General features: G+C 40.2%; 1 protein-coding gene across 4 annotated transcripts in view; it reads right to left on the reverse strand.

Annotated features, from left to right (window-relative positions):
* The window catches only part of maoa (monoamine oxidase a), a 47,269-nt gene that overhangs the window by 12,222 nt on the left and 16,579 nt on the right, over positions 1-18,468 (reverse strand). For all 4 annotated transcript variants that reach the window (XM_089003526.1, XM_089003525.1, XM_089003523.1 and 1 more), the window contains 9 exons: positions 17,082-17,219; positions 8,212-8,316; positions 8,026-8,117; positions 7,762-7,903; positions 7,067-7,216; positions 4,981-5,140; positions 4,795-4,891; positions 760-813; positions 618-675 (listed from right to left, as the gene is read on the reverse strand). In XM_089003526.1, the coding sequence (XP_088859652.1) occupies positions 618-675; positions 760-813; positions 4,795-4,891; positions 4,981-5,140; positions 7,067-7,216; positions 7,762-7,903; positions 8,026-8,117; positions 8,212-8,316; positions 17,082-17,219 (996 nt within the window). The remainder of the gene's footprint in view (positions 1-617; positions 676-759; positions 814-4,794; positions 4,892-4,980; positions 5,141-7,066; positions 7,217-7,761; positions 7,904-8,025; positions 8,118-8,211; positions 8,317-17,081; positions 17,220-18,468) is intronic.

Below are 18,468 nucleotides of genomic sequence, written 5' to 3' on the forward strand. Positions count from 1 at the left end.
GCTCAAAATTTTTGTCACAACACACAAGGATTCACCATCGCGTTATTTATGTGTTTTCCTTCTAATTTCGCTATCAACACGGATCAACACGTTGTTTTCAGACCAAACAAAGTACCGCAAAATTCATTGACGTGATTAAAGGACTGCTACAGTGTGTCCTTTCTCGGTCAGGGGCGTTCCTTCAGTGACGTGACGTGAGGACTCGTCAACAACTCAAAAACAAGACTTCCGGAATATTCAGCGTGAGTCTTAAAACGTAAAATATGTCTATATACGGTGGAATCTTTGTAAAATACACTCAGTAGAAGTCATTTGATGTGATTTTACAAATTATGGACACAACTCGTCGGGAGGCGTCGGTTGTCCTTTAATTAGTTTGCCTTGTTTCATTTCCCCAACTAGTTTTGACACGTTTTGCACATTTTGTGTTCTTTATATCAGACATTGTGTGATTTTTTTTTTTTTGCTTTGACCATCATGATGTGTGCAGATTCGCATGCAAAACCTGTCAATATTGTCCCTCTTTTTGTGTGTACAAAGCAATAAATCAAGCCCATAGGGTTTACAGAGACTGTCAGAGATTGCATTCCCGTTTGTGTTCCAGATTCCAAACTCACATGCAAAGCTTCTTCAGTGCCCAGCACTTTGGAGAAGCTCTCACAGATCCTTTTGAATCTAAATACGAGAGAACGTTGTGGGTATAGAAATGAACATGTGATCAATGTTTGTGTTAATCTTTTGTCCCTGCGATCACAATACCTCTCTTCTTTGGTGAGCCCGCAGAACCTTCTACATTTGCGGGCCAGGATAAATCTGCCGGAAAAAAACAAAAAACATTGTGATCTTAAAATTTGCCTTAAAGGACAACCGACGTCACTTTTTTGTTTTGTAACTGACACCAGAAAAATGTTTTATAGCATCTAAAATACCCAAAACACGCAGTATGATATTTTTAGTCAAATGCAAAACACCAATAAAAATGACTTAAAGTGTCCAAAATCTGCAAAAAATTGAGCTGCGAATTGGGCATTTTCAGAAAGTCCGCCAGACGTCTTGCATTGCTAGTGAATCAAAACAATGGCTTCAGATTCGGAGAATATGCTTTCTTGTTACACATCCAGTTATGAATATAATTCAAATAGTTCTCAAGAGGAAAGCATACATGTTTGCAATCGATTAAAGAATTTATTTGTGCCATTATGACGCAACATTGGGGGAAAATCTCTCACCCAAAATAAGAGGCACAAAATGGCGACATCCTGTGGGTACATCCGTTTACACAGGCTGATAAATTCCTTATATGGCGCTTGGACGCCCTCTTCTGGCCTTTTGGCGGCTTTTGGGTGCAACACGAGGTCCCCAGACCAAACAAGTACAGCAAAATACATTGATGTGACCGCTATAATGCGTCACCAACTCAAAAACAAGACTCCTGAATATTCAGCGCGAGTCTTAAAACGTAAAATATAGCTACATGCGGTGGAATCTTTGTAAAATACGCTCAGTAGAAGTCATTTGAAGCCATTTTATAAATTATGGACAACTTGTCCGGAGACGTCGGTTGTCCTTTAATTGTACATTAAGTGCGGGTTTATGGACAATGCTGAAATGTTTTGAGGTTATGAAAGGAGCTAGTTAATGCTAATGTGATGAACAATCTGTACAGATTATGGAAACAGACTCCGGTTTACTCTCTATTCTCATCCTCCTCGACTTGACCGCAACCTTTGACACCATTTCTCACCCCATTCTGCTCAACAGACTTTCCACTTGAGGCATCACTCACACCCCACTTCGCTGGTTTCACTCCTCTCTCATTGGCCACTCACAGTTCATCCAAATCAACTACTTCACTTCACTGTCCTCTCTGGTTGTCTTGTGGTGTGCCCCAAGAATCTGTCCTGTGGCCCCTTCTCTTTATTATCTACCATCTTCCGCTTGGCAATATTTTCCATAATTTTGGCATACACTTTCACTGCTTCGCGGATGACACCCAATTCGACCTCTCCAGCAAACCCAACGCCTCTCTTCCACCTTCATCCCTTTCACAGTGCTTCTCAGAAATTAAATCCTGGTTTTCCCATAACTTCCTCAAATTTAACAGCATGAAAAACTGAACTCCATGTTGGTACAAAATCCACCCGACACAAAGTCAACAGTTACTCTCTCACTATTGACAGTTCAACTGTGTCGTCCTCCCTTCAGGTCAAGAGCCTGGGTGTCATCCTCGATCGCTCACTATCTTCCTAGTCCCATATAAATAACATAACTCAGTGCGCATATTTCCACTTCAGTAACATCAATTGTCTCCATCCCTCTCTCACCCCTGACACCACTGCTATCCTCGTCCATAGTCTTCTCACCTCCCATATCGACTATTTATAACTTTTCGGTGTCAATTAAAAAATTCTACATAAACTCCAACTAGTCCAGAATTCCTCAGCCCGGATCGTCACAAAACCCCCTTCCTTTCCCCACATCATCCCATCCTCCACCAGCTCCACTGGTTCCCTATCAAAATAATAACTTAATTCAAAATACTTCTATTTACATTTAAAGTTATCCATAACCTTGCACCGCCTATCTGTCTGACATTCTTCAAATTTCCGTTCCCTCCCGGTCCCTCAGATCCTCATCCTCCACCTCTTTGTACCCTCTGACCGTCTCACCACGATGGGATGCAGAGTTTTAAGCCGCTCTGCTCCCAAACTCCGAAACTCACTTCCACCCAACATCCGAAATATTGACTCTCTTCCCACCTTCAAATCCCACCTCAAAACCCATCTACAGTAAAGTCTCGTTATATCGATATCGGATATATCGATAGTCCCGGTTATATCGATACTATTTCTATGCACGCACGGAGAAAATTACATGCAAACAGGGTCGGATATATCGATAGTCCCGGTTATATCGATATTTTTTCGGACTCCTTTGAATATCGATATAACGAGACTTTACTGTATTTAAAATTGCATTCACAGTTTAGTTTAATCAGTTCTTTTATTATTTATCATTTTATTCATGGTTTTATTGTTCTGGTGTTTATTGTTCTTTTAATTGTAAAGTGTCCTTGGGTGCTTTGAAAGGCGCTTGTAAATTAAATGTATTATTATATGGCCGTGGGAGGTGCTGGAGCCTAACCCAGCCGTCTTCGGGCACTAGGCGTGGGACACCCTGAATTGGTCGCCAGCCAATCGCAGGGCACACAGAGACAGACAACCCTCCGCGCTCACACTCACACTCACACCTATGGACAATTTAGACTGTTCTATCAGCCTGCTGTGCCTGTTTTTAGATTGTGTGTGTGGGGGGGGGGGGGGGGGGGGGGGGGGGGGGGAGGAGACCAGGGGACCTAGATCAGATCCAAAGGGAGTTTGTCCACACAGGGAGTGTGAAGCAGGATTCAAACTCAAAAACTCTGCACTGTGAAGTCGGTGTGCTAACCACTGGACTACCAGGCCGCTCTATAAGCAGAATATTTACTGTCAATATAAGTATATTCTGAGCAGCCATGTAGTCGAGTGGTTAGCACAATGACTTCAGAGTGAAAAGGGGATGGGTTAAATACCCACTCTGGTGACCCTGTGTAGAGTTTGCGTGTTCTCCAGGTGCTTCGTTTCCCCCCCATTCCAAAAAAAAAATCATACACTGCAGGCTGATTGAACACTCCAAATTGACCCTACGTGTGAGTGTGAGCGGGAATGGTTCGTCGTTTCTATGTGCCCTGTGATTCAGGGTGTCCCCCGCTGACTACCCGAAGACAGCTGCGGTGAGGAATAAGCGGTTCATAAGCAAAATGAATGAATGAGTAATTACAGTAAAGTCTCGTTATATCGATATCGGATATATCGATAGTCCCGGTTATATCGATACTATTTCTATGCACGCACGGAGAAAATTACATGCAAACAGGGTCGGATATATCGATAGTCCCGGTTATATCGATATTTTTTCGGACTCCCTTGAATATAACGAGACTTTACTGTATATTCAAACAAATTATTCTTAATAACCACTTGCTGGCATGTAAATCAGTCAGTGATCCTTCCATTGTTATTTCAGGCCAGCCCAGTGCGATGTCATCTACAGCAGCCCATCAGTGTCAAGAGCTTACTTAATTGCGTTACTGGTGAACTGGTGGTTGGTGAAATAAAACACTCACACATCTCATTGCAGTCTGTAGGGTATTCAACTGAGTTTTTTTTTGTTTTTGTTTCTCCAAAACTCAAGTCGGCTGGTGCTTCATGTGCGTCTGACGTAGCATGTACTTCAGGCAGACTGGCTGTCCCTGCCCATGGCAGGTACACCGTGATAGCCTGAAATAATGAGGTAAATAAAACCTCACCTAGGATGTCAGATTGGCTGTCAATCCTGGTGACTTGTAATCATTTACATTGAAGGTGCATCGCTGTCATTATTTATTTAGTATTATGTTCATGTAGGTTTTTTTCTATTTTATGTCTGACGCAATGTTGATTTTATTGTTTTGCTCTTATCACTTTTATGTAACGTCCTCTTATACTGCCTCTTGGCCAGGGTGTCATTATAAATGAAAAAAATGTTCAGTTGACCTACCTGGTTGAATAAAGGTTGAATAAAATAAAATCTGCGTTGCGCAAACTTAACAGGTAAAAAAAAATGACAAGAAAAGAATGACAAGAAAAGAAATATGTAATCGAAAAACCTGACGTGCTTGAAAAATAAGTTTTTAAAATCAGCATCAAAATGACATTTTGGGGCACAGAAAAAAACATCCTGGATAAAAATATGGTTTTCGGACAGTGCATTCACCCCATAAGGGCCGGCATACTGCCATCAGGTTTTGTGTCATCCAATGTCAGTCCAATGGGCGCCCCCTCGTCCTCGATCACCATGCTGCCACACAATCCTGAAGAAGACAAGCACCGTAAAATTGGGAGAAAAAAAAAACAATCAAAAGAAATTACCAAGTTCTTTCCACTCCCTTGTTTCAGTCACCTTTTTTCCTCCAGAAGTTCTCTTTGTAGTAGACCATGCACTTGATGACCGAGCCCATTGGGACACGATTGATGAGCTGGTTCCTCAGTGGGGGTAGCTCGGGGTTAAAGTGCATCTTGAGGTTGAGAACAGGGGGGGTGGCCAAAATCACTAGCTTGGCCTAAAGATGTTAAAATTAAAAGCAGGTAGATTGTAGCATGCAGCAATAGATAGTTATTGCATTTGGAAATCTGAATTATCTGTGTTAGGACTGCAAAGATACACGGTAGACATTTGAATAATATTTGTTTTTAAAAAATAGGCCACAAGAAACTTCCAGGTGGTAAAAGGAGGTGAGAACCACTGACCCCAACTCAAAACATCAGAACATGATTGCATTTGGGGTTGCAGTGTCAGACATAAACCCAAAAGGTTTAGAAGTAAAAAATAATGACTCAATAGTGTCAACTTCAGTTTCGGCATTCATCCTCACTAGCATTTGGCCTGCTGTGAAACAAATAGCCTATTGAGTGGTTACAGAAACTTGTTTTCATCGGATACAACCTCCTTATTTATACATTATGAAATAATGTACAGTGATACCTTAGCTTACAAACTTAATTGGTTCCCAGACAGAGTGTGTAAGACGAAAAGTTTGTATCCCAAAAATAAATTTCCCATAGGAAATCATTAAAATGAGAATAATCCGTTCCCAGGTCCCCATAAAACATTATTTTCTACTTTCTAATTTTCTAAGCCTTAAAACTACACAAAACATTATCTTATGTGTAATAAATGTGCTATGGTATTATGATTAAAGACATAAACTGTACTGTCTAATAAAGTTGTTTTATTTACCTTTGTGAGGGTTGTTGATGGCTTGATGGAATGGAGTGGCCACTTTCATCAGTATTAAACACTTGATGAGGAACGTAACCTTCTTTCACCATCTTGAGGAATGATCCCTTGTAGGTACTTTCTCTGCGATAATTTTATCTAATTCCTCATCAATTGTGTTCTGTTTAGCTGGGTTGATAGCTTTTTGCATCAAGTGTACAGATGGCTTGTGCCGGTTGTTTGTGGAGCCTGACTGATGGGATATTTTAACCTCGCAGTCTACACTCTGCCTTTGAACTATCAAAGTTGAAATTCTCTCACTGTCATCTGCCTGTCTCTAATGTTTAAACCACCTCCCCTCACTGCTGCATCCTTGACCAATAACGTGGCTTTAACCGAAGACTGGGTGGGGAATAGAGGACAAAAAAAAAGTTGGCAGCCATTTTCTTTTTGGAGAACGGCTTCACTCTCTCTGTGTAACACCCACCCCCTCATTGCTGCATTTTTGACCAATCACGTGGCTTTAACCGACGCCTGGGGGCGGCAAATAGAGGACCAAAACAAGCCGGCTGCCATTTTCTTGTCAGGAGAACGGGCTCGTTCGCGAACGACACATCACTCATTGTGGCAGCTCCGTGTGTAACCCGAAAAATAGCTCGTATGCCAAGGTAAAATTTTCATAAATTTAACGTTCGTAAACCAAAAAGTTCGTAAGCCAAGGGGTTCGTAAACCAAGGTATCACTGTATTTGTATTTTATTTTCACTGCCTAAAACACCCAGTAGAGAACAGTGCGAGTTAAAAAAATGTTTAACAATATTCAAACTTTCCAGTAGGAGGATAATGGTGTGCAAGTGATTATGTTCATAAGCCACAATGTTAGTTTAAACGTTAAAAGGGATGTGAACAAATTGGGTGGTGAAAATAAATTGGCTAAAAATCATGGCTCCCCAAAAGAAGTACGAAAGCTGGGGTATATTTTATTAAACAAAGACTGTTTTTGAACCCATACACATGACACGTGACATGAACACTTCTTTTTTTCAACTCTGGTCGACAAACATTTACACAACTAGCTCCATGGATACATGAATATGGAATACGACATGCTCCTTTTGCGCTTTATGCAAACAGCTAAGCTAAACTTAGCTAATGTGAATGCTTTCGATGGCAAAGTTGTCTTTGTCAACATAACCATCATATTTGGTTACTCTTTGTCACACCTGAGAAAGATTTTGCCACCTGAAAGAATGGGTGAAATATCCTGTTACCATGTAGGTCTGTTTATCCGTTGTCTCCACCAGCACCATGTCGCCACTTTGGTCAATCCTACAGACCGGAGATTGTAGCTTGACCCGATCGCCCAATTCTCTGGCCATGAACTCGCTGATCCTACCCGATCCACCCACAAACTTCCGCTCCTGTGGGGGATAGAGAGAGCAATTACATTGTGGTATTCATTTGTGAATAAAGTTGGAATGTTCTCGACTGGACATAAAACAATACAGGTTCATAAACTGGTCGACTCGGTGGCATATCCGCTTCATCGTGCAGAGGTCATGAGTGCAAACTCCAACTTCCTGTGTGGGGTTTTCTTACTCTCCCCGTGCCTCGCACATTCCCAAAATGTGCATGTCATGTTAATTAGATACTGACTATTGTGTAATTGTCAGTGTATGGTTGTTTGTCTATGCGTTTCCTGGGAACTATTTCAGGGTGTCTGCTGCCTACTGCCCAAAGACAACTGGGATAGGCTACAGCATGCCCGCAAACCTTGTGAGGATAAGCGTGTTAGAAAAAGGATGGATGATGGATGGCTACATATGTACCCACGTCCACAAAACTTAGACATCCCCCTGGTTGTAACGTATGTTCAGATTGGACGATTGCAGAGTTCACAAACATGACATCATACTATACACATAGGCCAGTGAAAGTGCTCACATTCATAAGGTAAGCATCATACCTGTCCTCCATTGGTTGTGGAGAAGATCCTCATGGTTCCTCCTGCCTGCTTGATGTACCACAAGAACCAGAGGGCTGATACCTCGTGGGGTTCGGAGGTCACGTTCACGTTGACAAATAACGTGGCGAAACGACGGGTGGCGCTTCAAACAAATAAAGGCAAGGAGGGGCATTTGGGATAGAAACTGCGCAACTATAGGCCATGCTCAATTGATCTTTTCTTGACTGAAGACAGAGGTGTGACTGTTTTGTTTGTATGTATTACCTGGTCCAGCAGATGTTCTCTATGAGCTGCTGCATGCTCATCTTATCCCACTCCTCAGCATGGGGGGCTTTCCAGGGGGCTTCTCTGGGGATCTGCAAGCAATAAAAAAGTCCCCCTTGAAGAAAAAAATCATTTTTCTACAGAAAAGAGGGGCATGTAAATGACACAAATGCGTCCGGATATTACCTCCTTGCCCATTTCGTCAAAGGTCCTGAACAGATTGTTGAAGTCCAAAAGGATGATCGGATTCCATGTGGGTGGGAACGACGCTTTGTAGGTGGACGACTTTCCCTAGAGACACAATGTAAAATTGATTTCTGGATTCACCTTTCAGTTACATTTTACCAACAGTAGGCAGAACGTCCTTTTATTTGCCAGAAACATCGTACGACCCCGAGTAACATTTCTTACATTTTTCAAGGCTTTCTATGAATGAAACATAGACACCGGGTAGCTTTGATCCACATCTGTGGCCGGCCAGTCTGTCAGAGTTGAATGCAGTTGCCCTGGATTGTGTAGGTATGTGTGTGTGTGTGTGTGTGTGTGTGTGTGTGTGTGTGTGTGTGTGTGTGTGTGTGTGTGTGTGTGTGTGAATTCCAGCATCAATGAGCCTTATTCCAGCTGCACCCCATCAAGTATGCATCTGTTTAAGTAAGGTGTGGACATAATGTACCGAAGGTTATGTCCATTGACCTTGAGTTTGAATGAACTTCACACAAATACACCAGTGGATAACAGTTATGTGCTCTTTAACACGCCAGACTGGTTTTATCATTGATTGTCTGATTGACATGCATGCACGCAAGGACACGTACACGCTTAAACACACATAATGCAAACAATGATGCATAACATTTCATGGTCATGACTGCCATAAACGCTAGACTTTATCTTGACACGAAGGGTGTTGAAGTATTTTTAATTTCACATATTGTGTTTATTAAACCACAAGCTTTGATGGCTGGTGAGGCATTAATATTACAGTCAGGTTAAATATTTAGGAGTTGAACACATTGGCATAGTGGCCATTACAAGAGTAGGCATACATTTAAAAAATATTTTAAAGATTATGTCTGCATTCTTTTTACATACAATATTTGGCTTTAAAGAACATGATGATCTTTTTTTTAAACACGCAGGTCAGTCAAAGAACAACCAAAGAAATGTCTCACTTCCAAATGTAGTTTCATTTTGAATTTTGGATTATTTGTTTTGATTATTATTTGTTATCGAATATTGCCAGTCAATAGCAGTGTCTGAAACTTATGACAAAAAGTTAGCGGACACCAGGCCAGACAACTCTGAAAAGTTGCCTGCCCCATTTTTCACAACTTGAAACACAACTAATCGCAAAAAAAAAAAACTTGTTGCGAAGTATAAAGTATTTTTTTTTAATTAAGGAAGTACCTACCACAAATGCTCCCTTGCTTAAGTTATGGTAAATATCCTTTGCTGCAAACGTTCGTTTGGCAATTTGCATACTCGGCACGGCAGCCAATCAGAAGCCTGTTTCGTGCTTCACACGATACCGTGACTGTAAAGTGTACTTGAGAGTTTTGAAAGGCACTTAGACAGAGAGTCCACGTGGCTTGTAGCGGTTTGCTTGTAGTTTTGCTTTATAGAATAAAACAAATGTTTGATTTGAAAATAATCTTTCGTTTTTTTCTTGAAGAAGTTGTCGGCCACCCGGGCCGAGACGTTTTGAAAGTTGTACGCCCGACGTAAAAGTTGTAAGCCCCGGGCCTCCGGGCAGACGTTATTTCAAACACTGTCAATAGTCTTTCTTCCTTCTTTCAGTCACATCCAAATTGAATGTTTGAAGTCTTTTGAACTCACCTTTACCTTATTTTTGGACTCCAAAATTTGGGGTCAAGAAGAGAGAAAAGAGCCTTCTGTTTTAGTCAAGTGGTTTGACCAACAGATGGCACTATTGAACGCTGATATATCTGCTTTTTGTGGAGGGATTACCTGTTCATAACCCGAGGTGAGCCTGGTTGCTCTCTGCTGCACTTTCTGTATCTCCAATGTATTTGGACAGAAAATATGTAAACTCAGCAGTTTTAACAATTAAATCATGGACATGAATGAATTTCAATGTTTTTGCTCCCAATGCTTCCTTGAAAATAATTGTAAAATTTGAACAGCCCTTCTGACATTTCATTTGGTTTCATGGTCACCATGGCCCTTCGAAAGGAAACCATCACTACGATGCAGCACCCGACAAAAGTTAGTTTGCCACCGTGTCTGAAACCACATTTTATTCTTTGGCTTTTGTTTAGGCATTAAACATTGTTTTGGTTGATTATTTTGTGTTTTCTACTGTTTTTATGTGAACATTTTAATCTAACTGTCTTGATTGTATGAATACATTTTGTTGACAGATCTTTGTATGCAGCTGTGGTTGTTTTTAAGTGATCTAAAAATACAGTTGCGTTTATTGCTTTTTTTTAAACAATAAAAAAAGTAATTACATGAAATCAGATATTGATGCCAAAAATGCGCTAACGGTTCTAGAATGACCAATACATTTCAAATGTGTTTTGTACTAATATAATTACTGTCAAAACACATTCAGATGATGATGATTGCAAAATGTCTTCCACTTTACTTCAAGTGATTTAATACTTTGTATGACAATTGTGCTATTGTTAAAGGCTGGACATTTGAACTATTTCTTAACACTTATGAAGACAGTTTGATTAGAATCTCACGCGGAGAATGTTCATTGTGACAAAGGTCAAAGATTGTCATTGATTATGCAAAACAATTTTTCTTGTGTATGAAATGGAAAAAAATGAAAGCATCTTCAAATATTGTTTCTCTATTCTTCTGAAATCCATTAGTGTATACTGTATAACCACATTGGTGGTGATTACTGTATTTAGTTTGTATCACGACATAACAGGCAAACCACACACACATGCACTTTCTGTGTAGCTCTCTCGTTTCTATTTATCATTGTATTTTATTTATTATTGTATCTATGCTTGTCTGTGACTGAAAAGTGTCCTTGAGAGATTTGAAAGGCACTTATACAGTGAAACCTCGGTTTACAAACCCCTTGGCTTACAAACTTTTCAGTTTACTGATGTTACATTTATGAAAATGAATGATATTTTTCGGGATACACACGGAGCTGCCACAATGAGTGATGTGTTGTTCGCGAACGAGCCCGTTCTAACAATAAAATGGTGGCCACTGTTTTTGTCCTCTATTCCCTGCCCCCAGTCTTCGGTTAAAGCCATGTGATTGGTCAAGAACGCAGCAGTGGTAGATGGGGTTACAGACAGAGAGAGAGTGAGGCCGTTCTCCAAAAAACAAAATAGCTTCTTCGGTTAAAGCCACGTGATTGGTCAAGAACCCAGGGGTGGGGGGTGGGGGGTTAAACATTAAAGAGACAGGGAGACAGCGTGAGAGGGAAAAAACACACACACGAAAGGGAGATGACAGAAAACAAACAAAAGTGAAATAGTGAGAAAATAGATAGAAAACAGTGAAATTTGGACCCATTTCAACTTTGATAAAAGCAGAGTGTAGACTGGAAGGTTAAAATATCCCATTAATCAGGCTCCACAAATAACCCGCATAAATCATCAGTACACTTGATGCAAAAAGCTATCAATCCAGCTGAACAGATCACAATTGATGAAGAACTAGATACAATTATCACAGAGAAAACACCTACAAGGGATAATTCCTAAATATGGTGAAAGAAGCCCATGTTCCTCATCAAGTGTTTAATGCTGAGGAAACCGGACACTCCATTCCATCAAGCCATTAACGACCATCACAAAGGTAAATAAAATGACTTTATTGTACAGTACAGTTTATTTCTTTAATCATAACACTATAGCACATTTATTATACATAAAATAAGGTATATTTTGTGTAGTTTTAAGGTTTAGAAAATTAGAAAGTAGAAAATTATGTTTTATGGGGACCTGGGAACGGATTATTCTCATTTTAATGGTTTGCTATGGGAAATTAATTTTTGGGATACACACTTTTCGCCTTATACACTCTGTCTGGGAACTAATTACGTTCGTAAGCCAAGGTCCCATTGTATACACACAGTATATATTGCAGAGATAAGTCACATGACAATCCTGTGATTTTGAAAGGTGTTCAGAAATGTCTGCTGCCACAAGCAACCGTTTATTAGTGTTTCCATGGCAATAATGATGAAGTGAAAACACACACACACACACACACTCCCACACACACACACACACACATACGCGCGCGCATTGCGTGAAGGAGGAAGGGGATGCACCGAAGCATCTGCTTCTTCACCCGAGAGCAGCCAATCGCCTTTCGCGCAGCTGAAAACAGGACACAGGCCTAATGCGAAGTCCTGTCGGTGATGGTATGGTAAGTAAAATACTGGGAACGGCTCAAGAGCTGAATCATAATATCCTAATAATCATACTGCTCATTTGATACTTGCATGACAGTATCAATCAGTTCTACATTTACAGCTCTCATTCTTTTATGTACGTAATGATCATCCAAATTGCATTCCTTCAAAATAAAGCTATGGCTCAATCATTCACCAGCTGTATCATCCTTTTTAAATACTGTAAATGTCTCGCTTTTTAGTCGAACACCGGCACCCCGCTGCAACAGTACACAATTTCGTGTCCTTCAAATTAATTGGCATGAGCAATTGTTGTACATTCCGATCTCGATATCTCCGGATTGATGTGTCTGCATGCTGGTTTAATCACATGGTGTGAACAAGCTCCCTGCACAAAATCAAATGCAATATTCCATTACGTGGAGACATCGTCTTTTAAGTCATTCACGAATTTATTCGGTCATTGAAAACATGATGTAGAATGCTATTCCCGAATTTGTTCAGGTTTTGTTTTTTCATGCCTGGGGTGCCGATAAAGCGCCATGGCCTCTGGCAATGTTTTTTCTTTTCCACAAGGGGGCAGCATTTCCCTTTTTTCCATGTTAGTGCTTTGTTGCAGCTTCAGCTGTTGTTTAAGCGCTATAAAAACTAATATGTCCAGATCCATATAATTTAGGAATTAACTATTTTTTTCTGATGAAAGAAGAGTCCAAGGTTTCTAAATATGTATTGAATGTTTATGTAGTCCTAAAACTCAATATTCTGTGGGTCCTGGAATTCAAGCGACAATGACAAAAATATTGGCATTGGAGTGGACACATTTTTGCACGTCTGGCAGTGAATGAGTTAATAAAGAAAAGGATTTCATTGCAGTTAGACTCTAACTGTTAGAGTCTAACTGTGAAGACATATGACAAGCAATATTATGTGTCCATGTTCACGAGCGTCATGTAATTTTAGTTCTTCTCATACTTTTAATTGCTCTGAATTACATATGTGCTTCAAAGGTACTTTTAAATATAAGATATTTGTGTCGACCACTTTTGGCAGGAATACATACAAAAAGGAAATTAAGGCACACAAATAACATGGCAATAAAGATCAGAATAGCACTTAATAACATGATGTTTGTCACAATTGCAATGAAGCTGTACGATACTACTGGAGTGATAAAGCCTACTGTAAAAATATAATAAGGTGATAAAATGTCTAATAAAAAGTCTGCTGGCCAATGAGTGACATGAAAGATTACAGTGCTGACCGCTGCAGGGCTCAGAAGCCTGCCGATACTGAAAGCAAGCACTGGCCTTTTGGATTACAATCTGCCAAGGAAAAGCTGATTAGCAATGCTGCCACGCTAGCAAGGATAGCCCCTGATTACACAATGGCTGCGCACACGTGCTGAGTCGCTAAAAGTCCACCGCCATTCAAGGCAGCAATTGCCTTCCAGGTCACCAGCAGTTCTCTTAAGTATGTCACTGTCTCTTTAATAACAGCCTTTAAGAGACATGGGGACTGTCTTTCTGAATAAACCTGCTGAGGTGCAGCTGGCTAAGGTTTGCTTGTCAAAATAATGTACACAACTCATATTACCATGCAACATTATCAGATTGGAATAAAAAGGTTAACCTATTTTTGTTTGTTGTTTTCTTGGCTGTAACAATCACACATGAGAATATTTTTAATTACTTAAATCATTTGTTAAATAAGGGAAATTTGGTGCATTCATTCTTCCCAACTGCTTATTCCTCATGCAAACTCCACACAGGGTGGCCGGATTTAACCCACAACCTCTGAACTGTGAAGTCGACGTGCTAACCACTTGACACCCCGCCCGCCCCAAATTTAGTGCATAGTTGAGTACTTATTTTATGGTTCATGAACTATGGTTAATCAACTCAATCAAATATAAAAAAAGCCGATTTTCGTATTTATGTAATTTGCAGTTTTGTAATGAGACATTTTAACTGTTAAAACAAAAGAAACACAAAGGAGGATGAACTTTTGCCACAAATATAGTCTCTTTTACCCATGCTTCCTTTTAGATCTATTTTATGTCAATTATGTATGCTTGTTTTTAGGCGTACATTTATTTTGCATTTTAAGTACTACTTGTAAAGTGTATGTGTGCGCTGAAAAGCGCTTTTGTTTACATCTAAATACTTTCTTATTCAACATATGTAAATTAAAAATGTATATTGTGAAACAAACAGAACACCTTTGTTGTTTGTGGCTAGTGTAATGTTTAAAAATGAGTACAAATATTATTTCAACGCTAATCTCATCAGCATGTTCAAATAGAAAGTCTTACGTGTCACTCGATAATCGAATATGCAATCACTTAAAATTGGCAACAATTGTGTCTTATCAAGGCAGGCAATAACATTGATGTGCAGAACTTTCAAAACTAGCAATATTAAATAAGTATAGAAATGTGAAAAAAACTGGACACTTGTAAATATGGGTTGATGTAATACAGCTACATATATCAATATGCCTTTCTTGATACTTGCACTATGTACAGGTTTTTTTTTTATGAAACGGTTTTGCACATTTACAGGATAGTTGACATTTTTATTTTGCTACGCTTAGAATATCTTGTTTTCTATCCTTTCACCCCATCACCCCACCCCCTTTCAAATTGATGCTGTGGACTGCAAATTTCCCCATCGTGGGACGAATAAAGGTTTTCTGATTCTGATTCTGAAGTTATCACTACTGTGTCTTGAGGCCATCGTTATTCCGATGTATCCTTTTCACACATGTATAACAACATACTTTGTGACATAGTGCTGAGCTTCTGATGGGGCCCACGGCCAGGAAGCTACAAATGGATCATACTGTGATAGTCGTTAGGGGAAACGCACTCGCACAATGGCTCATGTTAATAGTATGTTGAAACTAATAGCGATGTTTAAATTTAGTTCGATTGGTGGTGTACGTAGCCTGATCCTCCAAGTCTTTCTCTGATGTTATGAAGCGGTGACTTAAGCCACATAGCCGAAAACCAGATAAGATACACATGCTGGAGTCAGTCATGTGATTGAGAGCTGGGGTAGAAACATGGCGGCAGCATGAAATCAAATCATGTGGATGAAGAAAACAGCATTAAAAAAAGCAGAGCATCAAATGCTAACAAAAGACGGAGCAACAGCAAAGAAAGATGGCCTTTTTCTTCAAGTGCTTTCAGCAATCCTTTCAGACACAATAAAAAAAAATGCATCATAGCCCCCAGGCAAAGATGGGCATCGCTCATCTCCAAGTACACATGGGATGGTTACGGAGGGATTGTTTGTTTGGTGCTGGTTCAAAATCTTTTAGATTTTATTTCTAGATGAGTGTATGCTGTTATCTTTTCTTCCGAAAGATGGTTTGGCCACTTATTCCAAAATGTTATTTATATATTGTGCACCATGAATTTTTTTACACACATGTGGGATTGATTCGTGGGAGGAGCAGCAGCATTAGTAGAAAAGATTAGACTTCTGTCACCCTCACCACTAAGTCAAGCTTTTCCATGGGAATTCCAAGGCATTCCCAGGTCAGCTGAGAGACAGTTGTCCCCAGGCCCTCCTCCTAGTGGAATGTCCCTGGATCACCACTCCCAGTGGCTCTTCTGTAAGGACCACATGACCAAGATACTCACTTTATCTCTAAGAGAGACGCCAGACACCCTGCTGAGTAAACAATTTTTAATCACTTGAATTAGGGATCTCTTCCTTTCGGTCATGACCTATAGCTCATGACCAAAGTGGAGGGTTGTAACATAGATCAACCGGTATATTGAGAGCTTCAAATTTCAGAACAATAAAGTCTGCATTGCTGCAGATGCTCTTAGGATATAGGTATATGTCGATCTTCCGCTCCATTCTACCCTCACTCGTAAAGAAGACACCAAGACACTTGACTTGGAGGAGAATCTCCTCCCTGACCTAGAGAGGGCAGTCCAACCTTTATCAAGCATGGTCACAGATTTGGAGGTGCTGATTTTCATCCCAACCTCTTCATGCTCGGCTCTGACTCACTCCAGTGCGAGTTGGATTGCAGCTTAGTGAAGCCAACAGTACCACATCATCTAAAAAAAAAAAATCAGTGATGCAATACTGAAGCCAACAAAACCAGACAGCCAACACTTTGCCTCTGACTGGCAATCTGGCCATAAAGGTTAATGAACAGAATCGTTATAATCGTTGCAGCCTCGGTAGAGACCACTCTTCACTCGAAAAAAATCCAACTTCCTGCTGGAGATGGGAACCAAACTCTGACATCGGCCATACAGGGATCGAACAGTCCCTAAGCAATCCCCCGAAAAATCTCAGATGGACACAATGAACACCTACTCCAAATGCACAAAACACAAAGAGACCAGTTAGTCAAGGTCACATGTATCAGCAAAGACCGCGTAGACTCCGTAGAGGGTGTATAACTGTTCGACTGTGCCAAGGGAAGAAAAAAAAAAAAAAAAAAAAAAAAAAATCACACTAATCCTCCTGAATCTGAGATTCTAATTCCCGACAGACTGTCCTTTCCAGCACCCTGTGCATAGAACTTACCAGGGAGGCTCAGGAGTGTGATCCCAGGTGGAAAACACACCCATAGACCTGGTGAATGTCAAAATATAAGCCCCCATCCCCCCCCCCCCCCCCCAAAAAAAAAAAAAAATAAACAATCAATGTACGAATAATGTTTGAACACTCACGTTGACATAATGCAACAACTGCTCTTGCTCGTTGACTTTGTAGGTCTTGACACCATATTGCTTCGCCAAACGAAGAATGCGATTCTGTGTCGGACCAACGTAAGCACCACCCAGGTCCACCCATTTGGTCTCCTTATTCTAAAATAAAACATCATATAAATGCAGTTAAGACAGTGCATAGTTAATTGTCATAGCATTGACTCGGGTAGAAGGAGGCATCTTTTATTGATGGCTTTCCTCGCACCATTTGTGCAAATGCAAGGGTTTATGGGTTGTTTGCAGTTGTAATGCTGGTCAGGAACACTTTCATATACAGTAAAAAAAATGTGATCCTAAAAACTGAAAGAAATGTGAAATGTCGAAGATTAAATCATTTAAAGGACAACCGACGCCTCTGGACAAGTTGTGTCCATAATTTGTAAAATCACTTCAAATGACTTCCACTGAGCGTATTTTACAAAGATTACACCGCATATAGCTATATTTTACGTTTTAAGACTCGCGCTGAATATTCAGGAAGTCTTGTTTTCGAGTTGATGACGATCCCTACGTGACGTCACGTTTGGAATGCCCCTGACCGAGAAAGCGACACACAATGCATTTTGCAGTACTTTGTTTCGTCTGAAAAGTTCCCAGCAGACAAATCAGCCCATTTCCAACAGAGCTTAGGCGCCATCTTCTGCATTTTCTGGGTGTTACATTGCCGTCATTGACGGCTGGAATTGATATGGGAGGACTCCTTTAATTTAATCGATTGCAAACATTTATGCTTTCCTCTTCAGAACTATTTGAATCATATTCCTAACTGGATGAGTAACAAGAAAGCATCTTCTCCGAATCTGAACCCATTGTTTTGATTCTCGAGCAAGGCAAGACGTCTTGGCGTGACGTCACGAACTGGGGGCGCGACTTTCTGAAAATCGCCAATTCGCAGCTCAACTTGTTTTAGCACACTTTAAGTCATTTTTATTGGTGATTAGCATTTGACTAAAAATGTCAGGTTTGGGTATTTAAGATGCTGTAAAACAGGGGTGCTCACACTTTTTCAGCATACGAGCAACTTATAAAAACTACCAAGTCAAAATGATCTACCCACGACAAAAATGCAAAACATAATTATTTTCAAATGTTTTAAAGATTCTTTGTATGTACAATGTATATTGATGTACCTTGCATAACTGAATAAGCCAATATTGCACAACACACATAATAACTACATATACATAACATAATACATAACTATTAACATTTTTTGTAATTACCTGAGTTTACTTTGATGACTTTCACTCAATTGAATCAGCCAGGGATGCATAGTCCTGACAGTAGCTGCTGACAGCCAGCCTCAAGCACATTTCCAAATGTTCATCATTCATGGTGGAATGGTATT

The sequence above is a fragment of the Hippocampus bargibanti genome, linkage group LG08, assembly GCF_051943395.1.
Source record: "Hippocampus bargibanti isolate YZ-2025 linkage group LG08, ASM5194339v1, whole genome shotgun sequence".
Taxonomy (NCBI): Eukaryota; Metazoa; Chordata; class Actinopteri; order Syngnathiformes; family Syngnathidae; genus Hippocampus; species Hippocampus bargibanti.